Raw genomic sequence first — 27,666 nt, forward strand, 5'->3', positions numbered from 1 at the left:
ACAAATGCTCAAGGAACAAAGCTCAAGAATAAAAAAATATTTTTTTTTATTTTTATAAAAAAATGTACAGAATAGATGTTTCAGATTTTTATGACTTCCAAGCATTCAGAAATATGTGTCCATTTCGAGACTATAACAAAGCAGTCGAGAATTTGAAACGTTTAGTCATTTATGTTGACTCTGCCCCAGAATGTTATGTCATGAAAGAATGGGATGTTGTCTTTAACAAACCAAGAGCAACAATAGTGTCTGAACAAGAATGTAGACAGAAACTTAAGAAAATAAAAGTTGTACAAGTTGGAAGGAAGATGTTAGATGCTTGGGATATCTTATTGTCAAAGTTAGAAGATTTTTCAGTTCGAGGTATAAAGTTCTATACACCATCTCCAAACTTCTATTCTATCTTCACTGGATATAAATACGAACAAGTAGAATGGACTTTCAAAGTTAACGCTCCAGAGGATCATAATAAGACAAAGTTACTTGTTGTTGTTGAGTTCGCCGCCAATCATAAATCCAACTTAGGTACCGGTAATGTTACATATTCTTCCACAGTCCCCACACCAGTTATCGAGAGTGTTCAATACAACGATGGCAACGAAGTAATTTCAGGCAATCCATACACAGCCAAAATCATACTCGAAACAGGCTTAAATATTACAAAGACATATTATCTCTTTGCAACAGAAAGCGAAGCTTCCAACGCCTCTGCCACTAGCGTCGCAATATCACAAAATGTTCTCAATGCAACAGCCGTAGCAAGCGGGAACAAGAAAGAATGGACTTTCAAAGTTAACGCTACAGGATCATAATAAGACAAAGTTACTTGTTGTTGTTGAGACCGACCCGATCATAAATCCAACTTAGGTACCGGTAATGTTACATATTCTTCCACAGTCCCCACACCAGTTATCGAGAGTGTTCAATACAACGATGGCAACGAAGTAATTTCAGGCAATCCATACACAGCCAAAATCATACTCGAAACAGGCTTAAATATTACAAAGACATATTATCTCTTTGCAACAGAAAGCGAAGCTTCCAACGCCTCTGCCACTAGCGTCGCAATATCACAAAATGTTCTCAATGCAACAGCCGTAGCAAGCGGGAACAAGAAAGAATGGACTTTCAAAGTTAACGCTACAAAGGATCATAATAAGACAAAGTTACTTGTTGTTGTTGAGACCGACGCCGATCATAAATCCAACTTAGGTACCGGTAATGTTACATATTCTTCCACAGTCCCCACACCAGTTATCGAGAGTGTTCAATACAACGATGGCAACGAAGTAATTTCAGGCAATCCATACACAGCCAAAATCATACTCGAAACAGGCTTAAATATTACAAAGACATATTATCTCTTTGCAACAGAAAGCGAAGCTTCCAACGCCTCTGCACTAGCGTCGCAATATCACAAAATGTTCTCAATGCAACAGCCGTAGCAAGCGAACAAGAAAGAATGGACTTTCAAAGTTAACGCTACAAAGGATCATAATAAGACAAAGTTACTTGTTGTTGTTGAGACCGACGCCGATCATAAATCCAACTTAGGTACCGGTAATGTTACATATTCTTCCACAGTCCCACACCAGTTATCGAGAGTGTTCAATACAACGATGGCAACGAAGTAATTTCAGGCAATCCATACACAGCCAAAATCATACTCGAAACAGGCTTAAAGATTACAAAGACATATTATCTCTTTGCAACAGAAAGCGAAGCTTCCAACGCCTCTGCCACTAACGTCACAACATCACAAAATGTTATCAATGCAACAGCCGTAGCAAGCACGAACAAGAAGAATGGACTTTCAAAGTTAACGCTACAAAGGATCATAATAAGACAAAGTTATTTGTTGTTGTTGAGAGCGAGGCCAATCATACATCCGACTTAGGTACCGGCAATGTTACATATTCTACCACAGTCCCACACCAGTTATCGATAGAGTTCTTTACAACAATGGCACAGGAGTAACTTTCAGGCAAGTCATACTTAGCCAAAATCATACTCAAAACAGGCTTAAAATTACAAAACATATTATCTCTTTGCAACAGAAAGCAACACTTCCAACATCTCTGTCACTAACGTCACAACATCACAAAATGTTATCAATGCAACAGCCGTAAATAACACGAACGAGAAGAATGGACTTTCAAGTTAACGCTCCAGAGGATCATAATAAGACAAAGTTATTGTTGTTGTTGAGAGCGACGCCAATCATACATCCGACTTAGGTACCGGCAATGTTATATATTCTACCACAGTCCCACACCAGTTATCGATAGAGTTCTTTACAACAATGGCACAGGAGTAACTTCAGGCAAGTCATACTCAGCCAAAATCATACTCAAAACAGGCTTAAAATTACAAAGGCATATTATCTCTTTGCAACAGAAAGCAACACTTCCAACATCTCTGTCACTAACGTCACAACATCACAAAATGTTATCAATGCAACAGCCGTAAATAACACGAACGAGAGAATGGACTTTCAAGTTAACGCTCCAGAGGATCATAATAAGACAAAGTTATTGTTGTTGTTGAGAGCGAGGCCAATCATACATCCGACTTAGGTACCGGCAATGTTATATATTCTACCACAGTCCCCACACCAGTTATCGATAGAGTTCTTTACAACAATGGCACAGGAGTAACTTCAGGCAAGTCATACTTAGCCAAAATCATACTCAAAACAGGCTTAAAGATTACAAAGGCATATTATCTCTTTGCAACAGAAAGCAACACTTCCAACATCTCTGTCACTAACGTCACAACATCACAAAATGTTATCAATGCAACAGCCGTAAATAACACGAACGAGGTAGAATGGACTTTCCAAGTTAACGCTCCAGAGGATCATAATAAGACAAAGTTATTTGTTGTTGTTGAGAGCGAGGCCAATCATACATCCGACTTAGGTACCGGCAATGTTATATATTCTACCACAGTCCCCACACCAGTTATCGATAGAGTTCTTTACAACAATGGCACAGGAGTAACTTCAGGCAAGTCATACTTAGCCAAAATCATACTCAAAACAGGCTTAAAGATTACAAAGGCATATTATCTCTTTGCAACAGAAAGCAACACTTCCAACATCTCTGTCACTAACGTCACAACATCACAAAATGTTATCAATGCAACAGCCGTAAATAACACGAACGAGGTAGAATGGACTTTCCAAGTTAACGCTCCAGAGGATCATAATAAGACAAAGTTATTTGTTGTTGTTGAGAGCGAGGCCAATCATAAATCCAACTTAGGTACCGGTAATGTTATATATTCTCTTGGAAAGTCTCCATATTTATCTGCGGCAACTGTTGTTGCTGAAAATCATACACAACCATTCAAGGCCGGTGAATATATTCCAGTTAAAGTTACATTACAACACTTTGAGGCAAAGACAGGAAGCTTCCAATATAGATTCTATGCAGATCAGAAATGGATAGATCTCCCAGACAACAATGTAACTGAAGTAGAAACCCCATCTGCAATTAAGAAATTACATGCCGACGAAGGCAAAACATATCTACTCAACATTCCAGCTCCAAAGTATGAAGATATCAAAGAAGATGGAAAAGTTAAACTTCAAATTAGGTTAGTTGGATCCAAAGATCAAGCTCAATCCAATATCATTGAAACAGAGGTTTCACTTCAGAAACAACAATACGTTGCACCAAGCCCTGATGATTCCAAGCCAACTCCAACACCTGAAAATAGTGGACTTACTGGTGGACAGAAGGCTGGTATTGTTATTGGCGTTCTTCTTGCTGTTATCCTTATTATTCTCATCATCTACTTCGTTTTCTGCAGGAAACCATCTAAAGATAAATCATCATCTGATATCCAAGATGATTCCGGCTCCGGTGTTAATGTGTAATTTAATTTAATTAAGGATGTTAATTTGGAAGAAAAGTGAGAAAATTCCTAAAATGCTAAAAATGAATTTTCCAAACGTACTTTTTTATCTCATTTTTTTAATTTTGAAAAAATTTGGAGAGAAGAACTCTTCGTTTTTGAATTTTGTCACGATGGTTTTAAAGTATATTATACACATGTATTGATATTACTATTTTTGTATATTTTAAGAGAAAATTATATTCTCCTAAAGTGAAAACAATTTTCCAAATTGCAGCTCCTTCAAAGATTTCTGAAGACTCAACGGTTAAAATTACAGTTTCTATCACAGATCCAGCTGGTCAAACTGCTACCTCTTTATTTTTTAGTTTAACTTTTTTTCTTTGATAAATATTTTATTTTATATTTTAAACCCTTTATTTTTTAATTAAATCATGTCTTGTAAATCAAATTACAACATAGCAAACTTTTGATTCGATATATATAGTTTACGTAACAAGTGATAGCTCCATTAGAAAGCTGAGTTTTGAAAATTACAATACATAGCATATCATTTCCAGACTTTCCCACTTTATTTTTTTTTTATTTTTTTTTAAAATGTTTCGTAATTTCAGGATGCTTTTCCCCTTTAACTTTGTTAAATGCGTAATTTTTTTCTATCTGACAACTGGCTTGAAAGATCATTGAAAATGCGATATAAACAATTTCATTTTTTTTCGACTTTTTTTTATAAATAAAGAAAATAAATATACAAATAAAATTATTTCTTAATTATTTTGTCATATTTGACAATTATATCCTGTCTCAAAGTATCCAAATCCGCAAACTGTGTTGCGTATCTCGAAGTGTCTTCGTCGTACGGCTTAATTACATCAGCCCTATCCAAGAACATCATCAAATGAAACGCGAGAGCTTTGTATTTTATCTGCATCAAAATTGCCAAAGCAGGATGGAAATCTCTTATTGATATGAACAGCAACAAAGCGTTCATTGCATTTCCAGTATCCAAGAAGTGGTGGGCGGCTCTTCTCAACAAACTCTTCGACTCATTCGAAAACTCTTCCAATTTGCAGACTTCGACAGAATCTTCCCATCTTCCGTTGTCCTGAAGATATCTTGCGGCAGAAAGATTAGCGCCAGCTAAATGCATCAATATACAGCCTTCTATAAATCTGTGCTGTGCAAAAAGTGGAACAGCGGTTGTTATCAAAAATTCTGTCACGTTTTGTGGCAAAATTTTATCTTCGTAACCGAGAAGCAACGCCGAACAAATGCTTGCCACTATTGTGAACTCGCTTTTGTTGGAGAGACTCTTGAAAACTTCGACAGCTCCTCTTCTATCACCCATTCTGAACTTGAACAACAAGTTGAAAATGGCAGAAATCGGAGTATCTGCAGGAGAAAACAGAGAAGATTGAATCCTCAACGCGGAAACAACTTCTTCTTTCCCTCCAAACATGGAATGTCGTGCTTGCAACCTCGGACCTCCCAAACTACGTGAAACACACTTCCAAATAATGGAATCAGTTGGAAATCCATGGTCATTAGCTATCTCAGCTATTTGAAGTGCTTCTGACCATGTTCCTGTAGTAGGATTCGTTAATAATTGCTCACCCATAAGCTCTAACCGTTGCTGGGCGGTTTTTAGCGGTTTTAAGAGGCAGGTGAAGTGATTCTTTTTACAGATCTCCAGTCTCTTGCAATAACGAATTTCACGGCTTCGTCATTGAGCGGGGAGACGAGGACGAGTCCATTTCCTGTTACAGCGAATGAGGAAACAGAAAAAGGACAACTTTCCACTTTTTCAAGTGAAAAACCAAATTTTCCGTCTCTCGCGTGTACGTACAATCCGCTGGATGATCTCTCGAACTCTATCCTGTCTATGTCGATGAAAGGAGAGTATGTTTGCTTCGATGTACCGAAAGCAAAGTCGTAAAACATAATTACGCCGTCTGTGTCAGCAGTTATGATGCAATCGCCTTTCCAAGCAAGACAAGTTGTCCTGGAGTTCTCCCGTGAGTTACGCAGCCTCAGAACAGGCATCTGTGCTATGCCGTTCTTGTATGTGTAGACTTGGATTTCTCCGGTAGATAATAATACGGCGAAATTGGGAGTATCGCCTTGGAAACATGTTGCTGGTATTCTGGATACTTGGACTGCAACAGCGGTGATGGATGTTTGAAGAGTCATCGGCTTTTGTTTGACATCATAAAAAATACCAAGGTCGTATTTGCCGTGGACGAAAACGCCGAGCTCCTCTGAACATATTAGGTCTGTGGCAGGGCCAAGGCGAGTGTGGATTGGAATAACTTGGCGCTTGGGAAGATTTATTGATCCACACTCGGTTTTTGAGTACCACAGAAGGACATCTTTGGTAAGGAACTTGATCTTTTCAATGGATGTGCTGGATGCAAGGTAGTTCTGTGTGTATTTCCCTTCTGAAACGTCTGCGAAAATTATCTTTCCGGTTGGAGTGCCGAAAGCAAGGATTCCGTCGTAGAAATCGTAACAGGTTGGTATCTGTGGTATAATTTGAGACTGCGCGATGACGTAAGGTATATCATCTTTTATGGCAAACATAACTAAGCCATTTGATGGAGAGAACGCGATGTATCGCTCGGGAAGTGCACGGTTACATGCAGCGGATAGTGGTAAATACTTCGATTTTAAGTCAAACAGCTCTCTTTTCAATTTTATTGTTCCTGATTTTGTAAAAATGTAGTCTTCGTTACAGATATAGATACTGAGTGACGAGTCTTGACCATAAACTGTAATTTCGTTGTCATTTGTTAAAGAAGGAAGCAGTTTATGGAAAGATGATTGGGATGATTCATCGATTACAAGATTTCGGCCAGATTTGGTCGCTATGTTAAACGTAAGTATTTTTCCTTCAAGCATAATTAATAAAATATTACTAATATGGGGATGATGTTGAATTTCTACGATTTTTTCTGATTTATCTAAAGTATGGGATTGAGATTGAGATGTTGGAGCCTGCTTGGCATTCTTTGACGTGATAATTGTAAAGGATGGACCATTAGAATATAGAATTGCAGTGAATATATCTGAACTATTAACAGCCATCCTTGTATATGTACCAGGAACATCTATCTTCCAAAGTATTCGTGAGTTTTTCGCTTGATCTTCAGCTTCATACGGCCAAAAATCGATACTATAAATTGTATTTGGTTCTGCAAAGCCTAAAACGATTTTACGGGACCATTGAAGCTCCGATACATACTGAGCTTCAGATACTTGACGAGTGATTCCGAGTGTAAGACCTGATTCACAATCCCATAACAAAACTCTTCCGCAATCGTCTGAAATTGCAAGATAAGGTAGCTCATAGTGGAATTTAAGGCAAGTTATGTTAGAATTTAGAATTTCAATGGATCATAAGAAAGAAATATCATTTTTAGTAGTTTTATAGAGATAAATTGTGCCTTTACCGGCTAATGCAAGTAGCCCACATGCTTCCCAGTCCATGCTCCCTGTGTTGAACACTTTACTAGGTGGACAAAGTGAAGCAAATCGTATCTTAGCTTTATTAAAAGGATTCGCTTGCATTTTTTTTATAAATTGATATCGTCAAAAATTTTAATTCTACAATGTTTTAAATATATTAATATTTAGTTGTACAGAATCAAATCACATCTACTTGAAAAAAAAAAGGTAGTGGGGCTTCCAGGCGCGTTGCGCCCTCTAGCCCCGAAGATGTTTAGTATAAAACCGCTTTTTAACTTCACTTAAAATGCCACGTAAGCTACGTAAGAATATACGTAAGAGGAAGGGAGCATTGAAACATCCAATAGTAAAACTGACACCACAACAACAGTTGCAACAACAAATGCTGAATGACCCCACTATGTTGCAACAAATGTCAAGCAACCCTATGCTTTTAAACCGAGTTATTGGTGCACAGAGTGGAGGTTTAAGAGCGGCACTTTTAGCGAAAATGGCAGGCTATGGTGGAGCTGCAGACGGAACAGCTTATAACCCTCAAAGTCAAATGAATTTGAGTTCACTCAAAAATCAAATAACAGATGTCAAAAAGTCAAACATAGACATACAGAAACAAATAAGTGAAAACGAAAAGAAACTAGAATATGACAGACACACAAAGAAACTCAATGAGTTAAACGTAGAGAAAAAGAAGAAAGAAGAACAACTGAAAGAACTAAGTACAGAGGAATATGCGAAAAAAGTGTCAGAAAAAGCAGCAGAAGTAGCAAAAATGGAACAAGATGTTATAAATTTGAAAAACCATACTACTCAATATAAAGTACTGAAAGATGAAGAAATAAAACAAAAAGCCCTGAAGACATATATGGATAGCGATGAGTATAAAAAAGAAGTTGAAGCAAATGTAAAGGCAGAAAAACTTTTACAGTTGCAAAACCAAACCGTACAGTATGAAAACTTAGCACAAGAAAGTAAAAATAACGACGCAGCCATGCAAAAGGCAATGAAAAGCGCAGAATATATAAAAGCTAATAATGACTGGTTAGACGCCCAAGCCAACGCTAAAGCAGCCCAACTTATAGGGTCAATAAGGACAAAAATACAAGCGGATGAAGACAGTTCAAATGAAGCTTTAACGAATGCTGACTTTAAGAACGCCTTCGAAGCTCTTCATAGTAAGGTGAAACTAGTGAACGACTTCTCATCTGGAAAGAAACTGAAGTCTGAAGGTTTCGACAAAGAGTTAAAAGAAGTAGCACAAAATATGACGAAAATAACAGATGCAGCAACGAGACAGGCAGTTCAAAGTGCCCATGACGCCGTTAGAACAGCTGTTGTGGAAAGTCAAGAAAAAGAGTTACAACAGACCAAAAGAGACCTAGTAAATGCTTTCTTAAGAACGAAAAGTCAGGTAGGACATTATGCTGCAGATGGAACATATGTGCCAGCTGGTGGAACTTATATACCAGCTGGTGGAACTTATATACTAGCTAGTGGAACTTATATACCACCAAACCCTCCAAGAGAAGCACCTGCACCAGGACTACCTAAAACATTTACATCGTCACATGGACACAGACACAGGCATGCACCAAAACCAACACAACAATCAACAGTTCAAAATCCAGCACCACAACAACAACAACAACCAGCACAACAACCACCTCCACAACCAGCACAGCAACCAACAGTTCAAAACCCTGCACAACAACCACCTCCACAACCAGCACAGCAACCAACAGTTCAAAACCCTGCACAACAACCACCTCCACAACCAGCACAACAACCACAAACAGAGCAAGGACATAAAAGAAGTAGAGAACAAGGAAACCAAGATTTCTTAAAAATGCTTAAGGAAGACTATGGTTACCCAGATACTCTTGACTTTAGTGACAGATATAAAGAAGCTATTAGAAAGTTCAAGGAAGGAAATACAGACCCGAACCTATTTAGCTTTATGGTTCAGCACCAAATGGGATATAATTTCAAACCTGGAAAATACAAGCTCGCTAAGGGATATGATTTAATAGCATATCATCCAAATGACATGAACGAATTTACTCCGAGATATTTGGTGTCAGAGCTAAATGACAATTCAACTCTCTTCATGAAACGCGTAAAAAATAGAGACGGAACGAAAGAAGAAAGGTTTATGAGTCCGGATGACTTAGATAGGGAACTTTTTAAAAACGGTCTCGGAATATATGAAATGCCAGCAGATGAGGTACAAGAAACTCAACAGGAAGAAGTTCAGATACAACCAGACATGGAAGAAATAGTTCAGCAACAACAGCTAGAAGAGCCTGAAGGAAACGAACAAGTTCCTCCTTTGGAAACTAACTTCACAGAACTCATCTTTCTTTAACCATCTCTCACCTTCTTTTGGTTTGTCGTCAATGGAACGAAGGACATCGTTAGCTTTGCGAACTTGTTCTATAGCACTTTTAAACATCTCTCTTCTCTGTTGTTTCAGTGTGTCGTCTCTTCTTCTTGTTTCACCAACGTTTGCATTTGTTATGTCATACATTTCTCTTCTTACTTCATGTGGTACAGCTCTTCTTGTTTCACCAACGTTTGAGTTCGTAAGTTCAAACATCTCTTGACGAACATCATGTGAAAGAGCTTTACGAGTATGACAACGTTTGCATTTGTTTATGTCAAACATTTCTCTTCTTACTTCATGAGGTATTGAACGTCTATGATATAAGTCAATAGCAACGTCATTTAAAGGAAAAGTTCTTGCATGGACTTCGTCCTCGCCGCGTTGCGGCTTTATGAACTCATGAATTCTATCATAAGTTATTTCACCATTGTAGTCTTTTAATGAAGTCAGCGAGTGCTTTTTTGTTTGTTGCGTAATGCTTTGCAACATCTATATTAGCTTCTGTAAGAAGTTGTTTTATTTCCGAGTGTTCTAACTTAGACAACTTCCGATACATCTTTAGTAGGAAATAAAAAAATATTTTTTTTGAAAAAATTAGATTAGATTTTTTTTAAGTTATTTTTCAAAATAATTTAATATTTTTATTTTAATGAAACACATGCAAGATTGCAAGTTCTTTTCATACAATGCTCTCGCTACTGCCATCAAGAATGAGTTCAGTAATGCTTCAAAATGTTAATGTTATCTTTAACAAGAATTTGTGAAAGAATCTAAGTTTGGTCAGTATGTCAGACCATTAGCTATCGTCATTGACCGCAAACGTTATACTTCACAAGAGTTAGCAGTAGTTTTGAAACACAAAGGGTTTCTTCGTGAATGTCAAAGATACTCATTATACTGTCATAAAGAACTCTAACATTGACTTCTTCAGTATTGTTTTAAATCTTTCGAACAGAAAGAATATAAGAAAGGTGAAACAAATGTGAAATATTATCTTCATCTCTGAAGACAATAACGAACAAAGATGTTATACAGAAATTCTTACAAAGGTTGAAGAAGCTTCTATTGACATTGACGAAGGAAGTGAAATGGTTGAAGAAATAGACCCTGAAGCTATTTAAGCAAAAATATATTTTTGGTTAGTCTTCATATCGATATTTTACAACAATTCCCCAATGTATAAACTTTTCATACGCTTTTTCATAAGCTTTATATACCTTCAGAAATTTTGCATAATCTTTAGAAGCATTTTAGATATTGTTTAAATGCTTTGTATGTCTTCAGAAATTTTGCATAATCTTTTACATGTTGTTCGTTCTCTTCTTCTGTCATGAGTTCCGAATATTCTAAATTCATGTTCTTTCATATGAGATAAAATTTTATAAAAAAATAAAATTAGCTTAGATTTTTTATTCTTCCTCTTTGAAGTTATCGAAATATTCTGTTATTTTTTCCTTCAGTAATGTTAAGTCTTCTTTGAATGTAAGTATTGTGCAACCTTTGATGTCATAGTGTGTTTGAGGAAGAGTAATTTTGACAATTTCCTTTATTTGCTCATTCGGTGTCATTGAAATCGGTAAGTTTTCACGATAGAACCAGTTTCTGTCAGATTTATATATTTTAGCTAAGTCATAAAAGCTCTTGTTGTTTCTTCTGACTAAATGCAACATAACCATATCTTTATCTTCTTCTTTCTCCATCTCTTCAGCGTAAATCATATACTTATAGCTTTTTTCCTTTCCTTTTGGTACTGAACGTGGTATTCTTTTCTGTATGCTTTTGTCTTTGGATTCAATGACTTCATCTTTTGCTTGAAGTTTCTTTTCCATCTCTCCACGTTCTGCTTTATATAGTTCATCTAACATCATGAAAATATAACAAGCATAACGAGGTGAAGCCCACATTGCTACAGCATTTACTAAAAGTCTATGAACATAATATCCTTTCAAACCAGGAGCCAAATTCTTGCGATTTTCGTACGGAATCTCTTCTCTCGGTTTTCCGAGGGAAGCAATCATATGAGGAAATTCTTCTAAAAGTTCTTTTGTCTGTTGGTTTTCAAACCAATGATATGCTTGCTTTGTAGAACGAAGAGCATTCATTATACTTTGCATTTGGTACATGTCATCTTTGACCGAACTAATGAGGCGAAGTTGTTTGTTATACTGTATGTACTCGTATTCTTCATTTATAGCTTCATGGACTATAACTGTTGTTGTGTTCTCTGATGTTGACATTTCTGTTCTTACATACAAAATAAAAAAATAAATAAAAATAAAACTAACTTTATTTTTCTGTGTTAAAGAAATGTTAAAAATTCATGGTTACATATGTGAAAAGAAGTCACGAACAAATGAAGGTCATAAGATTCAGCACATAATTCTGAATTGAATGGTGTGTCATACATGTCAAACCATCAAGAATTGAAGGAGATACGAGGCTATAAAGATTTTGGATATTTTCTGACACACACCCTGAGGGAAAAGTGACAGAACACGACGATAGAAAAAGTGACAAAATGAGAGAAAGTTGTTCCCCGACCAAAATGCAATCATGTTCAAAAGTGACATTTGTAAAGTTGGACGATAGGATTTCCTGAAAAAGTGCAAGACTTGTCTTGAATCAGGACAAGATTTGTCTTGAAAAAATACAAGACTTGTTCTGAAAAAATACAAGACTTGTCTTGAATCAGGACAATTGTTCTCAAATTTGAGAACTTTACAAGAAAAACTGACTAAAAAGTGCAAGTCTTGTTCTGAATCAGGACAAGATTTGTCTTGAAAAAATATCATAAGACGAAATGGTAGAAGTGAACTCAAAATAAGAGTAATTAGGTTATTTTGCCGACCAAATATATTTACAAGGCAAAATATCATGTTACATGTCAACCTATTATCAGTATGTTTTGATAAAAAAAATTTTATCAAATATAGGGAAAAAAAAGGTAGTGGGGCCTCCAGGCACTTCGTGCCCTCTAGCCCTGAAGATGTTTAGTATAACTTTGTCCGGACAAGTAAGGGTCTATCGTCGCTACAGGAAAAGTTACAGGCGTTCCAAGGAAGTATACTTTGAGAAGCCTTTTCTGTCACTTTTCAGGTAAAAACATTTTTATTATATATATATAAATGAATTTTACAAAACCACCGTTACCCTTCTTTGGAAATAAGAGTAGATGTAAAGATATTCTATTGAGAGAACTTAAGAAACTACCGAATGGTCTAACATTTGTAGATTTGTTCGGTGGAAGTTTCTATATATCCCATTTGTGCCATACAATATTCCCAGACTCAAAGATTATATGCAATGACTTCGACAACTATATGGACCGTCTCAAACATATACCAGACACAAACAATATATTGAAAGAGTTAAAAGAAAAGATACCTATAGGTAAGATGGAACGTATACCATTAGATAAGAAAAATATTGTGAGAGAGGTTTTGAAAAAAGCAGAATATATAGACTGGGATAGTATATCTGCTAGACTATTATATAGTGGTTCTATAAGAGTTCATGACATTGAAACACTTATGTCAAAAGTTTTATATCTTAACTATACAAATGTTTTCAAAGAGGACATAGAAAAATATATTGAGGGTATAGAGTTTGTGAGATGTCGTTGGACAGAGTTGTATGAAAAATATAAAGACAAGGAAAATGTTTTCTTTATAGTGGACCCGCCGTTCTATAACACATGCGATTTTCAATACCAAGTAGACTGGACTTTGAGAGACTCTTTAGAAACTTTAGACGTTTTACATAACTGTCCATGCTTTTACTTTACATCCGATAAAAGTGGTTTGGAAACCGTTATGAGATGGTTAGAGGACATACATGACTATGAGTTTAGATATGACAAGATAGAATATGAGAGAGGTCCTATAAACCGGAGAAAGTGTCATAACAAAGAAATTTTACTAGTAAGTAAATGTGGTTTGAAATAGGACTACTTGTTTTAGGTTTTTTCCATTGTGTCATTTATTTATTTGACGTGGCAGAAAGGTACAGAGAATATGAAGATGAACCAATGCCTGCAAATGTTCAGTATATGTACTCGTAAGAGATATTTTTATCTAATATTAAATGGACGCACAGAACTTAGCGAATGCACAGCAACCTGGACAACCAAACCCAGAGAATATTCCAAATGAAGTTAGAATACAAACTGCAATGGCAAACTATGGTCAAGTGCCAACAGATGTACAAATGCAAACTGCCATGTCAAATGACGCTGCGTTAGGTTTGCCACCATGGTATGCAAATATGAGATGGAAAGAGTTTTATACAAACCCTGAAGTGGGATATAAACAACTTTATGCAGATGACGCGAACACAGGAGTTGACCCAGAATATGTTTTCTACCAGAGGAGAAACAGAATGTATGAGCTCCAGTTAAAAAATGCTATGGAACTCAGAAGGAAACGTAAGAGACTAGGCGGACATTAGATTTTTACATATAGTAAATGGGTTTCTTCAGTAGTATTGGAAACTTCTTTCGAAATGTTGGAAGAGGTATATGGAATGGAATAAAAACCGTAGGAAGAGGAATTTGGAACGGAGTCAAAAATATTGGTAAAAGAGTAGGTCAGTTTGTTGGTATTATACCTAAAGACCCTGAACCAGAAGAACAAGCTCCTGTTATACAACAGCCTGAACCTGCACCACAGTCAAGTTGGCAACCAAATCCAACACCTCAACCGTATTAAAAAATTATATTTTTACCGTTCGATAGTAGTTGTATATGAAACTAAGTTCTAAGTAAAACGCATGGTATAATGGAATTATTCTTTTTCTTCCATCTGTTGTAAACCATACTTGAAAGTCTGAAATACTTCCACTTGGTGGTTCGTATAACTTTGTAGGTTTTTCGTAAAAGTCATTTGCCAAACATAAGAAAGAGTTTTGTGCACCAGAAAATGAAGCATGAACTATCACAGCATCTTGGTCGAAAACATTTTCATATGTTCCATTAGGGTTTTCGACTTCATAAAAGTCCGGGTGTACTGGATATTCTGCAGGCTGATTTAACATCCTCATAAATCTATACCATGCCAAGTTGTTATATTTTGTAGAAATATAAACGTTTTCTCCAAGGTCTTCTATTCTATTGATTTTAACAGTTGCATTTTTCCTGTCATAAATAATATCGAGATGGTACTCTCCCTCGTCAATGTTATACTGGTTTGCATATTCGATATAGATGTCGTTTATTTTTTCTTGAAAAGCTTGAAGAGTTGTTTCTAAGTTTACAAGCAAATTCACTTGTAAAAGTTTTCCCTGTTCAAATTTCTCATACATACGTTTTTCTTTGTTATAGTATCGAACTTCAAAACCGACCGTAAATGGGAAACCATGTATGGCTTCTGAAATGAACTTCATTCTACGAAAGCCAATAGCTTTTGTGACAGATGGGTCTCTTAACCATCTTAACGGGTAGTCAAAACGATAGCCTTCATGCTTTACGGTCTCTGTCTCAACTTTTGACCTACATTGGTAAAAAGTTCATCTAATGGTTTAGTTGTAGCAACTCTAGAATTTTCTTTTTATTGGAAGCATATTTTATCTATAATAAAAATGTCAAATGAAACAGCGTCTATGAGAGAAATACAACACAACCGACAACTCATTATGCAAGCTCTAAATAAGAACACAACAAACTTTTCAAACTATTCTAAGATATCTGAGTCATTGAAAGAAGGAAACTTAAAACTGACATTAAACCCAATGACAGATGAGTTTCTGTTTCAAGACAATAAGAACCATACTGTCTGTATAAATCCAACAAAAGGAACTTTAAACGAGAAACCTATAAATGAACTTCTTTTGAAAGCAGATGTTGGCAACAAAGCTGACAAAGAATATGTAGACGATGCAATAGCAAAAGAAGAAGAAAGAGCTAACAAAGCTTATGCAACAAAAGAACATACTCATCCTGAACTAGCAGACAAAACATATGTTGACAATAAAATGTCAAGTGAAGTGACAAGAGCTGACAAAGAATATTCTAAAAAGACTCATACACATTCTATATCTGAAATAACAGACTTAAACGTTAGCCTTGAAAAGAAAGCAGATAAGGGATTGGTGGCTAGTGTGTTAGTGAAGAAGGCAGATAAGGAATATGTGGATGAAAAAGATAACGAAATTATAGAAAGGGTTGACTGGTACCATGAATGGACATCGAAGATTTTAAAAAGTAAAGCCGATACAGGATGGGTTTCAGGATGTTTAGACCTTAAAGCGGATAAAACATATGTTAACGATGAGTTAGAGAAGAAAGCAAATAAGACTCATACACATACAAGTTTTACAACTTTTACAGCAGATGATATTACACTAAACACAACCTTGCCAAGTAAAGCTCCAACAATACCACCGGCAACAAGTCTTGTAGATACTTTGATATCTAATGACAATAGTATTATACATCTAAGACAGGAACTCAATGTGCTTAAACAAATTTTGCCGAATCTTATTTACCCGGTTGGCTCTATTTATACGTCAATGAACTCTACCAGACCAGAAGTAGTACTTGGTTTTGGAACTTGGACTCAAATAGTCGACAGGTTTTTGTATTGTGCAAACTCTTCAAAGGAAACAGGTGGAAGTAAAACGATTTCAGGTGAAAACTTACCTGCGCACAGTCACTACATAGATTTAAGTACATCTCAAGCAGGTTGGCATAAGCATAGATATTGGGATTGGTCAGCAATGACAAAAGGTAAAGGATATGATGTTAAAGACAACGTTAAGTTTGCTATAAATTGTTTCTGGAGTAACACTGAGGGAGGAGGAAACCATACACATCGCGTTTCAGGGTATACGCAAACAACTGGACAAAGTAAAGACTACATGCCACCTTACATGACAGTTTACGCATGGTATAGAAATGCTTAGTCGTCATTTTCAACTTCTTTAGCATATTCGTCAGGAGTTGTCTTATATTTGTTAGGAACTGTCTTTGAAAGTATACCACCTTGAACTTTGACAAGTTTGAAACGAGGTCTGACAATAGTAGTTTTATCTTCTGCTTGCAGTGTGTACATTTTGCCATGTTTGCCTAAAACTTCATAATATTCTCTTGTATACTTTCTTCTATTTTTACGAACACGAATGTGAGTACCTGTCGGGTTCCCATTGTTGTCATAGTCAATAGTATTTTCATATGGGTCGCGTTTAGGTATTTCTATTTTTACTTTGTCACCTTTCTGAAGTTTGAAGCCCGGCATTCTTTCTTGTTTGTCTCTTTTGACTAAATTATTAAATATATAGTCTTTCTCTAAGTTAGGGTTGTTTTTCATTTCTTCGGGGGAGTGGTTTCCCAAACCTTTTTGTTTACGGCTATTGTAAATATTTAAAACTTGTCTCATCTTTGCCATGGAGAAGTGTCTATACTTGTCGTCATATGACATTTCATTTGCTTCACCACCTTGTGGTTGGTTTAAGTCTCTTAACATTTTTATACAACCGTCAATGACACCAAGAGCAGAATGGTTTTGGTCGACAATGAAATATTGGTTTACATTTTTTGAACGCAGATAGTTTTTTACATCGTCTGATTTGAAAGAACTTTCACAGTCAGATGTCAGTTTTGTTGGATGGTATTTGTCAACGAATATTGTCAAAGCTGCTAAGATATCTAAAATATTTTTGGACTGTAATGGTATGGCTTCACAGTATCTTGTGTTTTGACGACAAATATTAGCCAGTATGGTGGTCCATCTGTTCTAACTCTCGGAATGTTTTCCAAGATATCCATAAACCAAGCATTTGGTGTTGAACTAAAGATTTTTATCATGAGTGCTTTCTTTGTCGCTTTAGAAACATAGGGTCCTTGTTTGGATTCGTCATTTTTTAACCCATAAGAAATGGGTTTATTTGGCGCATTAGCAGGAGTCGCATCTAGATTTTTACCCGCAGTGGGACAATAGCCAGAGGTGTATTTGGAGTTGGAAGGAAGATTTTGAGTACATTAGGTATACTTAAAGAGAAAGCACAACCTATTATACAAACTTGTACAGAAAGGTTGGATGTAGCACGAGATGCAACAAATCTTATTCCAAATCCTGAAACAGAGGAAAAGTTCAAGATGGATGGACAATGTAGGAAGACAAGCAGGAAACTATTATAACAAAGCAAATGACTACTATAACCAAGCAGGACACTATATGGACCAAGGTGAAAGATTCTTTAACAGAGGATATAACCATGCACAACAGTGGGTAAACAATAACCAACCTCAACCGCCTCAAACGTGGGGAATGTAAAATTTTTTACTGAGATGAAATGAACAATACAGCATTGAGACAAATGGGTTTCAAGATGGATTTGTCGACTTCCAGCAGTTACACAACGTGTTTGTCAAGTTCTTCCTATACCTCAGGAAGTTTTATACCGACTTAAAAAACAACAACAACCAGTTGAAAACAAACCAAACTAAAATTTTTTACTGAGATGAAATGACCGAAGAAGTTGAAAACGGTAGATTTGACACCACAAACAAAAAGTTCAGAACCATTGTCAAAACCTGTCAAAGAACTTACAGATGAAGAGAAAAATTCAATAATAGAAAGTGCCAGGTCTGGAAATACAAACTCTAACTACAAAGTCACTTTTCATAAAAATGGAACGGCTAGTATCTCAAAAAAGAAACAGACTCTCACAAATAAAATATTGAAGTCTGAAGGAGCTTTCGAGACAACAGATGGAAAAGTTTACTTCACTGACCAACAGTTCATTATAGAACATCTCATTGACTTAGAGTCGAAATATTCTAAACTTTACAACAAACACAAAAGTTGAAAGGAAAACAAAAACAAATGGCATATGATATTTATGAAGATGTTGACGACACAACTGTTCCTGCAAGTGAAGTAAAGTCAGAGAAACCGAAAAGTGACGAAAAACCGATAGAAGAAGAAAAACCAAAAACTGAAGATAAACCAAAACCAAAGTTTAGTTTGGAAACTAAACCAAGTCAACCTTCATTAGCTGGTATGGGTTGGCGTCAAAGACTTATGGCAGCAGGCGGTTATGTAAAGTAAAGAAAAAATATTTTTTAAATTTTATTTGAAATGTACGCTGAGTTTGTTGGAGAAGACCGTTGGGAAACTTGTTTGTTAGATGAGAAATATGAAATGGCATACCATTTTAAAACAATATATTTTTAAAAAAATATTTTTTTATTTTATTTGAAATGTACGCTGAGTTTGTTGGAGAAGACCGTTGGGAAACTTGTTTGTTAGATGAGAAATATGAAATTCACTGTTGTGAGTCATTTGAAGTCAGAAACAAAAAGACAAAAAGAGTTTTAAGCGAATGGGAGCGAAATGACGGATATGCTATTATGAAGATGAGTGGAAAAAACTATTTTAAACATGTTGTCATTGCAACTCATTTTATACTGAATCCTAACAATTTACCTTTTGTAGACCATATAAACCGTATAAGAAACGACAATAGACTTGAAAACTTACGTTGGGTCACTCGTTCTGAAAACAATAAGAACAAAGGCAAATTTGGAGATATTGTATTCGAATTTGTCGACGAACTAGAAGATGAAACAATTGAAATTACAGACTATGGCGAGCATACGTTTGAGTTTTACTACTATAGCGAAGAACAAGACTCTTTCTACTTTTATACCGGCGTAAACTATAGGAAATTACAAGTATATTTTACTAAGGCGGGCTATGCTTATGTAAACACTAGAGATACAGATGGAAAACACGTTCAAATACTTCTTAACAAATTCAAGAAGCTATATGGCATACCATTTTAAAACAATATATTTTTACATATATTAAATGCTTCAGGTTGAAAAACAAAGAACAAAAGTAGCAGATACAAAACCGTTAGACTATATCTTTACAAATGCTGGTAGGACTATTTCAGATGAAGAAATTTCATCCCGAGTATACAGGTTTGACTATCCAATTCGTTGGCTTCAAAGTCCTTCAGATGCAAAGGCAATAGGATTTAGAAGAGTTTTGTTTTCAAATAGAACTAACGCATTTATGTTCGCAGTATATTTTCATGGGCAGTATAAAGGTTCTGATGGTCTAATAGACAAATTTGATGAAATGAGAATCTTTACAGTTCGTTCAGACGAAAGTCTTGAGAAAACTCTAAATGACTTTCAAACTCAAATGAACAAATACTATTGGGAATTTCAAGAAAAATACGACTCTTTACTAAATGGAACATACTATCTGAAACTAGAATATGACAAGATGAACTCCACCGTTTCATTTCAAAAGATTGAAATTAACCCTCCAAGAGATACAGAGTTTTTATTTTGGAAAGTAGACAAACGTTCTTGGGCACAATTTCTTCGGTTACTAAACCAGAACGAACCATTACCACCAGATGGTCCATTTAAATTTATACTTCCACCAGCAGATTTGACAGTTTATAGAAACGTGTTCGACCCTCAAAATGTTATGTGCCATGCAAGTTTCAGTTCAAGCAACAATAGTTTTCTATGTATCGGTAAGGACTTTTATGACTTTGCTTCTAAATTCTACGAACCACCTAGTAACAGTTTCTCTGACTTTCAAGTTTGGTTCACAACAAATGGTGTGCAGCATATAATACCATTGTACTATGACTTTTATCTCGAATTGTCTTTCATATACAACTACGGAAAAGTGCTGAAAAAGTGAGTTTATGTTAGCATGTTAGATCTAACCTAATTTTTCACCCGTTGAATTTTCATGAATTTTCCCGAAATAAAAAATATATTTAGGTGAAGTGGTGAGATCTCACCTCTTTTCTCACCTCTTTTCTCACCTCATGAATTTTCATGAATTTTGTGCTGAAAACATAGCACAAAAATACTTTTAGGTGAAGTGGTGAGATCTCACCTGTTTTCTCACCTGTTGAATTTTGTTGCTGAATTCGGCAAAAATATATTTTAGGGTAGATGGTTTTTAGGTGTCACCAGGTCCCTCGGTTAAACGAACTTCTCTGAAAAAATGAGACAACATGACATTTTGACAACAACACAGGAAATAAACTTCTTCGTATATGTTTTGTCATGATTTCATCGTAAATGTTTTGTCAAACATGAACGTATATGTTTTGTCATGATTTCATCGTAATGAGCGTAAATCAGACAAAAATATATTTTAGGTGAAGTGGTGAGATCTAACCTCATTTCTCACCTGTTTTCTCACCTGTTGAATTTTGTATAAAAAAGCAACCGTCGAAATTCCGGCGGTTGCTATATTCTTCACAAAATGCTTGTTTTGAGGTCGAGCCACTTTTGGCTCCATCGTATTCTTTCAACCAAAATTCTTGAGTTTTGTTCTGAATTCAATAAAAATATATTTTAGGTGAAGAGGTGAGATCTCACCCGTTTTCTCACCTGTTTTCTCACCTCTTTTCTACCATCGTAGAAAACACACAAAACTCTTGAATTTTGTTGTTCCCGGACCAAAAAATATATTTTAGGTGAAGAGGTGAGATCTCACCCGTTTTCTCACCTGTTTTCTCACCCGTTGAATTTTCCCGAAATAAAAAATAAAGTTAGTTTTTAAAAAAAAATATTTTTTATTTTTATTGTAAGAACATGTTAGCAACAACAGCACCAAACTCGTTAGTCATGAACCCAACTTCAATGTTAGTAGAGATGAAAAGCTTCATTCCTTCTTCATATACTTTCGAAACAGAAATCCAGAAGATAAAGCAGGAACTTCTCCAAGGAGATTTAGATTGCACTGCAAAAGATGAAACAAATGAAGAATATCTTTATGAAATGCAGGATATTATTGACCATCTACCTAAACTTCCTGAAATACAACAACAAAAGCTTACTATTCCTGAATTCGATGAAATAGAAGTCAAAGCAACTGACTCAGTTGAAATAAAGAAGTTCATACGTAATGTAAACTATGAGTTTCTTGGATTTCATTGCAACCACAAAGTCATGGACAAAGACTGCGATATGGTATATAAAAATATTTCTGACATATATAAATCGGAGGAGTTTAAGACCTACGACAACTTTGTTTCGTTAGTTGCTGAATGTGTATGGCAGATAAGAGATAAAGATAAAAGATGTAAAATATGGAATGAACAAATAAAACCCGCAACTTTTGAGTTAAAGAAAACCATTGACGCTATAGTTGTACTTGCAGGACAAATTTCAATGTACAATGCTAAAATGAACCCACAATGTTCTAAATGTAAAGCAGCAATGAGGAAATATAACTACTCCGTCAAAGAGATAGAACGTATGCGAAACGACTATGCTGACTTAAAGAAAGAAGCAGAGAAACCAGCAGAAAATAAAATGGACATGTTAGAATTTCTAAACAAAAACTATCCAACTGCTGACGATTTCCTTCTTTCAGATGTCAAGAAGAAGTATAAAGAAACTTTCGGCATTGTGAAAACTTTTGACATACTGACAGAAGAAATAGAAGCCACAAAATTGTTTAGAATTTCAAATATACATCGTACAATTCATGTAAAACGCTTATAAAAAAAGAGGTGAGAAAACAGGTGAGATCTCACCTCTTCACCTAAAATATATTTTTGTCTGATTTACGCTCATTACGATGAAGAAGTCTTGACAAAACATGTACGAAGAAGTCTTGACAAAACATTTACGAAGAAGTCATGAAAATTCAAGAGGTGAAAAAACAGGTGAAAAAACAGGTGAGATCGCACCTCTTCACCTAAAATATATTTTTGTCTGATTTACGCTCATTACGATGAAGAAGTCTTGACAAAACATGTACGAAGAAGTCTTGACAAAACATTTACGAAGAAGTCATGAAAATTCAAGAGGTGAAAAAACAGGTGAGATCGCACCTCTTCACCTAAACATTATTTTTGTCTGATTTACGCTCATTACGATGAAGAAGTCTTGACAAAACATGTACGAAGAAGTCTTGACAAAACATTTACGAAGAAGTCTTGACAAAGCATGTACGATGAAATCATGAAAAAAAGAGGTGAGAAAAGAGGTGAGATCTAACCATCTACCCTAAAATATATTTTTGCCGAGTAAAATGACCAAATTTCATTATATAACTGTTATTTTTTTACGAAGAGAACTTTTGCACTTCTTAAAAAAAATCCCTGAAATCGTGAAAAAATGACCAAATTTCATTATATAACTGTTATTTTTTGACGAAGAGAACTTTTGCACTTCGTAAAAAAAATCCCTGAAATCGTGAAAAAATGACCAAATTTCATTATATAACTGTTATTTTTTGACGAAGAGAACTTTTGCACTTCGTAAAAAAAATCCCTGAAATCATATCTTTTATACAAGATAGAAAATCTTACTCGCCTAAAACTCTATGAAAATCGTAAAAAACAGCGAGTAGGGACAAAACCCCAGTCGCCTAAAACTCATGAAAATCGTAAAAAATGACCAAATTTCATTATATAACTGTTATTTTTTGACGAAGAGAACTTTTGCACTTCGTCAAAAAAATCCCTGAAATCGTAAAAAATTGCGAGTAGGGACAAAACCCCAGTCGCCTAAAACTCATGAAAATCGTAAAAAATGACCAAATTTCATTATATAACTGTTATTTTTGACGAAGAGAACTTTTGCACTTCGTAAAAAAAATCCCTGAAATCATATCTTTTATACAAGATAGAAAAAATAAAGTTAGTTTTTTTAAAAAAATATTTTTTATTTTGTATGTAAAGACAGAAAATGACAAACACTGAGTTTGAAACAGTTAGAAAGATAGACAATGACACCAAAATGGTTAGAATTGGTGATTTAAACGTAAGATACTCAAAGAAATACAACAAATATTCTTTGTCAGACATTCTAACACTATCTGGAAAGAAAACATCCCACGACTGGGTTAGAACTGCTTCTACTCAGAAAATTTTGACAAGAAATCCTGAGCTTATGATATCGGTAAGATTCTATGGAACTACAGCATATCTCATTGACAAAAGTCTTATACCAATAGTTTTGTTATGGTTAGACCCAGTTGTTGGATATAACTTCATAACATATGGTTCATTCGATACGGAACGTTGCAGTGAAGGCTTACTTTACATCGTTCAGAAACCGAAGGACTTCAATACAAAGAGATATAAGATAGGAAGAACATATAATATAACTCAAAGATATGACAGTACAGTCAATAGAGTCAAGGTTGTGTTTGTTAATGATATGAGAGCTGCTGAAACAGAACTACTTGAAAAGTTTGAGAAAATGTATGGTGCTCCCACGAAAGGTAAAGAAACGTTTGAAGTAGATGAGATAGATAGTGCTATAAAATTATTTGACGAAGTTGCTGAAAAATACATGTAAAGCGTTTATTTTTGGTCTTTGTGAAAGTCAGGAAATAACGCTAATTTTTTATAAAATATTTTTTTATTTTGTATGTAAAGACAGATATGTCAACAACCGAGAACACAACAACTGCTATCGTTCATGAAGACATAAATGAAGAATACGAGTGGGTTCAGTATAACAAACAGTTACGTCTCATTCGTTCGGTCAAAGACGACATGTACCAAATGCAAAGTATTTTGACAGCATGTTTTGCTCCAGATACCAAGCTTCCTAAAGACTGGTTTAGGAACCAAAGCACTATTGAACTATTAAATGAAGCACAGCGAGACATACTTTTTTCGGGGTCGCCTAAAACTCATGAAAATCGTGAAGAACAGCGAGTAGGTAAAAAACCCCAGTCGCCAAAACTCTATGAAAATCGTGAAAATTTGCCAAATGGTTTGAGAGGCTGGTATGTACATAGACTTCTTGTAAATGCTGTTGCAATGTGGGCTTCGCCTCGTTATGCTTGGTATATTTACAGACTTCTTGACGAAATTCATAGACAAGAACGTGAAGAGCTAGAGAACAAGCTTGAAGCAAAAGACAAAAACATACAGAAAAGAATACCACGTTCGGTACCAAAAGGAAAGGAAAAGAACTATAAGTATATGATTTATACTGAAGAGATGGAAAATGAAGAAGATAAAGATATGGTTATGTTGCATTTAGTCAGAAGAAACAACAAAAGCTTTTACGACCTTGCTAAGATTTACAAATCTGACAGAAATTGGTTCTATCGCGAAAACTTACCGATTTCAATGACACCAAATGAAGATGTGAAACAAATAGTTCAAGATACTTTACCTCAAACACACTATGATATTAAAGGTTGTACAATACTTACCTTCAAAGAAGACTTACCGCTACTGAAAGAAAAAATAACAGAGTATTTTGACAACTTCAAACAAGCAGAGTAAATGAACCATTTATTTTTCAAGCTTGACTTCAGATGGCTCAGGTAGCTCTATAAGGTAAATTGTCTTGTCAAATCCTTCTGGCATTCCGAGTCCTTCCTTCCAACAGGAAAAAAATTTCCTTCTGGCATTCCAAGTTCTTCCTTCCGACAGGAAAAAATTTTCCTTCCGACAGGAAAAGTCCTTCCTTCCAACAGGAAAAATTTTTCCAGTTGTCCGTCCGTAAACCATTCAAATTTTCGAAAATTGAGAACTTTTTGGTCGAACTTCAGGAAAAAATTTTCCTTCCAACAGGAAAAAATTTTCCTTCCAACAGGAAAAAATTTTCCTTCCAACAGGAAAAAATTTTCCTTCCAACAGGAAGAACTCTTCCTTCCAACAGGAAAAGTCCTTCCTTCCGACAGGAAAAGTCCTTCCTTCCGACAGGACACAAACGAATGTCCGACGTACCACCAACCGAGTCCATTCCAAAGCCAGAAGAACCGACAGCCCCAGCACCACAACAGACTAAGACCAAACACTTACATTTTTACGCTTGACTTTTTACAATTTGAACTTTGTTTGCGTAGATATGAATTCTGAAAGAAGTATGAGGGTCTTGTATGACTTTATACTTCTCCCATAGTTCATGTCTGTCAAACTTACCTGCCATGGACTCTTTCATAAGTTCCATGAAATCGTCTTCGGACAATCCGGGGAAAAGTATTATGTCAGTAAGTATTCTCTTTACATCCTTACTTAAACTCTTGGCTGTCTGTACACAAATGACAACTGAAATGTTAAAGTGCCTAAGTTTCTTAAGAATTCGACACATGTCTTGTTCTCTATTCTTTAACAAAGGATGAGAGGCGAAATCATCTAAGATAAGAAGACACCTATGAGGGTACGTTTTCCAATCGTAAGATTGCAATTTCTTCGAAATGTATTCTATCTCTTTCTGTTTGTTTCTGAAGTGTTTCTTCTCTAATATTCTCTGCATTTCCTCATTTGGGTCTTTAAACTTAGAATTTATATACTCATTTATAGCATTATATTTCAAAACTCTTCTTTGGTACTTCTTTATCCAATCTAACAACTCAGTATCCTTTATACATACTAACTTAGACTTTTTTATAATATCTTTGAACGAATTGACGGTTTGGTCAAATTGACCAGAAGTACTACAAATAACAACTAACTCATAGAATGGGTTCTTTTCATCTAGTTCTTGTTGTTGTGCAGCCATTTTAAGATAAGTGAAAGTCTTACCCGACCCAGGTGGTGCAATTAGACCTGTTATACCATTCTGAGCAAATAAGAACTTGTCATGTATGGGTTTTATCTGAGCATTTTCTAATTTCACCTTGTTCTTGTTTAAAACATTCTCAAATTTCTTGTCAATGTCAGCAAACTTTTTTTCTAACATATTTTTAGAAAAATTAAAATTTTTATCTTTTAGAAAATGTCTTCGATTTCGCTATCTATATTCGAGACAAGCTTTTCGACAGCAAAACATCTGTCGACCATAAAATCTTACATAGTGTAAACAAGAAAGGTGAATTTGTTCTAAAGTTCTGTTTCTGGAATATGACAAGAACCATAAAACATTAAGCAGAGCAGTCTTAAAATTTGTCAATGACAGACTTGTTGACAGAGATGACACCGATTGGAAAGATGAAGTCCAACAAAAGTTCTTAGAATGCAAAGAAGACACATGCGCTGTTCTTGAAGATGAAATAGAAAACAGAATAGATGAGCTATTAAAGGACAAAGAACTTTTACATAAATATGGTTCGGAGAAATTTGACATAACTCCACCAGAAAAGAAGAAGAAAGAAAAGAAAGAAAAGAAAGTAGAAGAAGAGAAGAAAGAACCAGTTCCAGAGAAGGGGAGATATGACATGTAAAAATAAAATTTTATTTTTAGAACATTTCTGGGTCAATGTCAATGTTCTCTTCCTCTTTAGGAGTAAACACTGGCTTAGACTCTAAAATCTTTTTACCCAATTTACCTTGAACTTCTACAACTTTAGACTCATAATATTCATAGTCGTCTGCTTTCTTTGGTTCATAAGGTATAACAAGTTTGTATGCTTTGCCTTCTTTAAGGTTTGAGAACCTTCTGTCAAAACTTTCTTTGACTGCTAACAAACCTTCTATGTCTAAGTCTTCAAATTTCGCACCATTTTTAGTCACAATAGCAAACTTAACTGGTTCGATGTTCCAAACTTTGCTGAATGAAGACTTTTCAAAATGGTAGAAGTAAACATTCAAATATGTGAATGGGTCTAGTTCTTCTTTAAGTCCTGACATGTACTTGTTTACTGAGATGAATTTCGTCATCTTTTCTATCGGATAAAAAAATATTTTTTTTTAAAATTTACTCAGAAAAATTATTTCTTTAATATTTGCCATTCCGAACTTCGAAAAGATGTTTTATACCAGCATAGAATTTTTCTCTAGAGCTTGGTCTTATATCGTTTTCATGACAATATTTTCTATATTCTTCATATAAAGCCTTTTTTCATACATTTCATAAGGACAATCTAACCAGAATAGCGCATATCCATTTTCGTTATCTAGGTCTCTATATGTTTCTTCTGTTTGTAGAATTTCGCTTTCTTCTGTTTGTGGAATTTCGCTTTCTCTATTTAGTTCTATGTCTATATATTGTGGCTTAAAAAGATGTGGGCAAGAAGGGTCTGGCGCTATGTAAAAAGTTAATTTTTCTGTCATCTTTTCTATCG

The 27,666-nt window shown here is 35.3% G+C and overlaps 13 protein-coding genes and 1 pseudogene across 14 annotated transcripts, besides 3 other annotated features; 9 read left to right on the forward strand and 5 right to left on the reverse strand.

Annotated features, from left to right (window-relative positions):
• Positions 1 to 438: part of a mobile genetic element that runs on past the window's edge.
• Positions 439 to 3,521: 3,083 nt separating this feature from the next.
• TVAGG3_0296280 (glycoprotein 38 family) lies at positions 3,522 to 3,883 on the forward strand (the record flags this gene model as incomplete). The annotated part of the gene is made up of 1 exon (XM_001284402.2): positions 3,524 to 3,883. A coding segment is annotated over one exon (360 nt), but the record flags the coding sequence as incomplete, so codon positions are not given.
• A 738-nt stretch (positions 3,884 to 4,621) lies between these two features.
• Positions 4,622 to 5,479, reverse strand: TVAGG3_0296290 (WD repeat-containing protein 11 family; the record flags this gene model as incomplete). Its single annotated transcript, XM_051229324.1, has 1 exon — positions 4,622 to 5,479. One exon carries the CDS (start codon positions 5,477 to 5,479, stop codon positions 4,622 to 4,624), a length of 858 nt encoding a protein of 285 aa, XP_051099054.1.
• An 89-nt stretch (positions 5,480 to 5,568) lies between these two features.
• TVAGG3_0296300 (WD repeat-containing protein 11 family) lies at positions 5,569 to 6,552 on the reverse strand (the record flags this gene model as incomplete). The annotated part of the gene is made up of 1 exon (XM_051229325.1): positions 5,569 to 6,552. A coding segment is annotated over one exon (984 nt), but the record flags the coding sequence as incomplete, so codon positions are not given.
• Positions 6,553 to 9,673: 3,121 nt separating this feature from the next.
• Positions 9,674 to 15,910: a mobile genetic element.
• Positions 11,303 to 11,943, reverse strand: TVAGG3_0296320 (KilA, N-terminal/APSES-type HTH, DNA-binding family; the record flags this gene model as incomplete). The annotated part of the gene is made up of 1 exon (XM_051229326.1): positions 11,303 to 11,943. A coding segment is annotated over one exon (641 nt), but the record flags the coding sequence as incomplete, so codon positions are not given.
• On the forward strand, positions 12,832 to 13,582 carry TVAGG3_0296330 (phage tail repeat-like family; the record flags this gene model as incomplete). Its single annotated transcript, XM_051229327.1, has 1 exon — positions 12,832 to 13,582. A coding segment is annotated over one exon (751 nt), but the record flags the coding sequence as incomplete, so codon positions are not given.
• Positions 13,790 to 14,152, forward strand: TVAGG3_0296340 (uncharacterized protein; the record flags this gene model as incomplete). Its single annotated transcript, XM_001295722.1, has 1 exon — positions 13,790 to 14,152. The coding sequence occupies one exon, from the start codon at positions 13,790 to 13,792 to the stop codon at positions 14,150 to 14,152; it is 363 nt and encodes a 120-aa protein (XP_001295723.1).
• On the forward strand, positions 14,170 to 14,412 carry TVAGG3_0296350 (serine threonine-protein phosphatase family; the record flags this gene model as incomplete). Its single annotated transcript, XM_051229328.1, has 1 exon — positions 14,170 to 14,412. The coding sequence occupies one exon, from the start codon at positions 14,170 to 14,172 to the stop codon at positions 14,410 to 14,412; it is 243 nt and encodes an 80-aa protein (XP_051099058.1).
• Positions 15,911 to 27,666: part of a mobile genetic element that runs on past the window's edge.
• On the forward strand, positions 18,526 to 18,750 carry TVAGG3_0296370 (phage tail repeat-like family; the record flags this gene model as incomplete). The annotated part of the gene is made up of 1 exon (XM_051229329.1): positions 18,526 to 18,750. One exon carries the CDS (start codon positions 18,526 to 18,528, stop codon positions 18,748 to 18,750), a length of 225 nt encoding a protein of 74 aa, XP_051099059.1.
• Positions 19,723 to 20,370, forward strand: TVAGG3_0296380 (uncharacterized protein; the record flags this gene model as incomplete). Its single annotated transcript, XM_051229330.1, has 1 exon — positions 19,723 to 20,370. The coding sequence occupies one exon, from the start codon at positions 19,723 to 19,725 to the stop codon at positions 20,368 to 20,370; it is 648 nt and encodes a 215-aa protein (XP_051099060.1).
• TVAGG3_0296390 (organellar and viral DNA polymerase type B) lies at positions 21,279 to 22,193 on the forward strand (the record flags this gene model as incomplete). Its single annotated transcript, XM_051229331.1, has 1 exon — positions 21,279 to 22,193. The coding sequence occupies one exon, from the start codon at positions 21,279 to 21,281 to the stop codon at positions 22,191 to 22,193; it is 915 nt and encodes a 304-aa protein (XP_051099061.1).
• TVAGG3_0296400 (organellar and viral DNA polymerase type B) lies at positions 23,385 to 23,999 on the forward strand (the record flags this gene model as incomplete). The annotated part of the gene is made up of 1 exon (XM_051229332.1): positions 23,385 to 23,999. The coding sequence occupies one exon, from the start codon at positions 23,385 to 23,387 to the stop codon at positions 23,997 to 23,999; it is 615 nt and encodes a 204-aa protein (XP_051099062.1).
• On the forward strand, positions 24,086 to 24,943 carry TVAGG3_0296410 (KilA, N-terminal/APSES-type HTH, DNA-binding family; the record flags this gene model as incomplete). Its single annotated transcript, XM_051229333.1, has 1 exon — positions 24,086 to 24,943. The coding sequence occupies one exon, from the start codon at positions 24,086 to 24,088 to the stop codon at positions 24,941 to 24,943; it is 858 nt and encodes a 285-aa protein (XP_051099063.1).
• TVAGG3_0296420 (protein of unknown function, DUF4108 family) lies at positions 26,843 to 27,262 on the reverse strand (the record flags this gene model as incomplete). The annotated part of the gene is made up of 1 exon (XM_051229334.1): positions 26,843 to 27,262. The coding sequence occupies one exon, from the start codon at positions 27,260 to 27,262 to the stop codon at positions 26,843 to 26,845; it is 420 nt and encodes a 139-aa protein (XP_051099064.1).
• Positions 27,300 to 27,655, reverse strand: TVAGG3_0296430 (annotated as a pseudogene). The gene has a single exon. A coding segment is annotated over exon 1 (356 nt).

Source organism: Trichomonas vaginalis, chromosome V (genome assembly GCF_026262505.1).
Source record: "Trichomonas vaginalis G3 chromosome V, whole genome shotgun sequence".
NCBI lineage: Eukaryota > Parabasalia > Trichomonadida > Trichomonadidae > Trichomonas > Trichomonas vaginalis.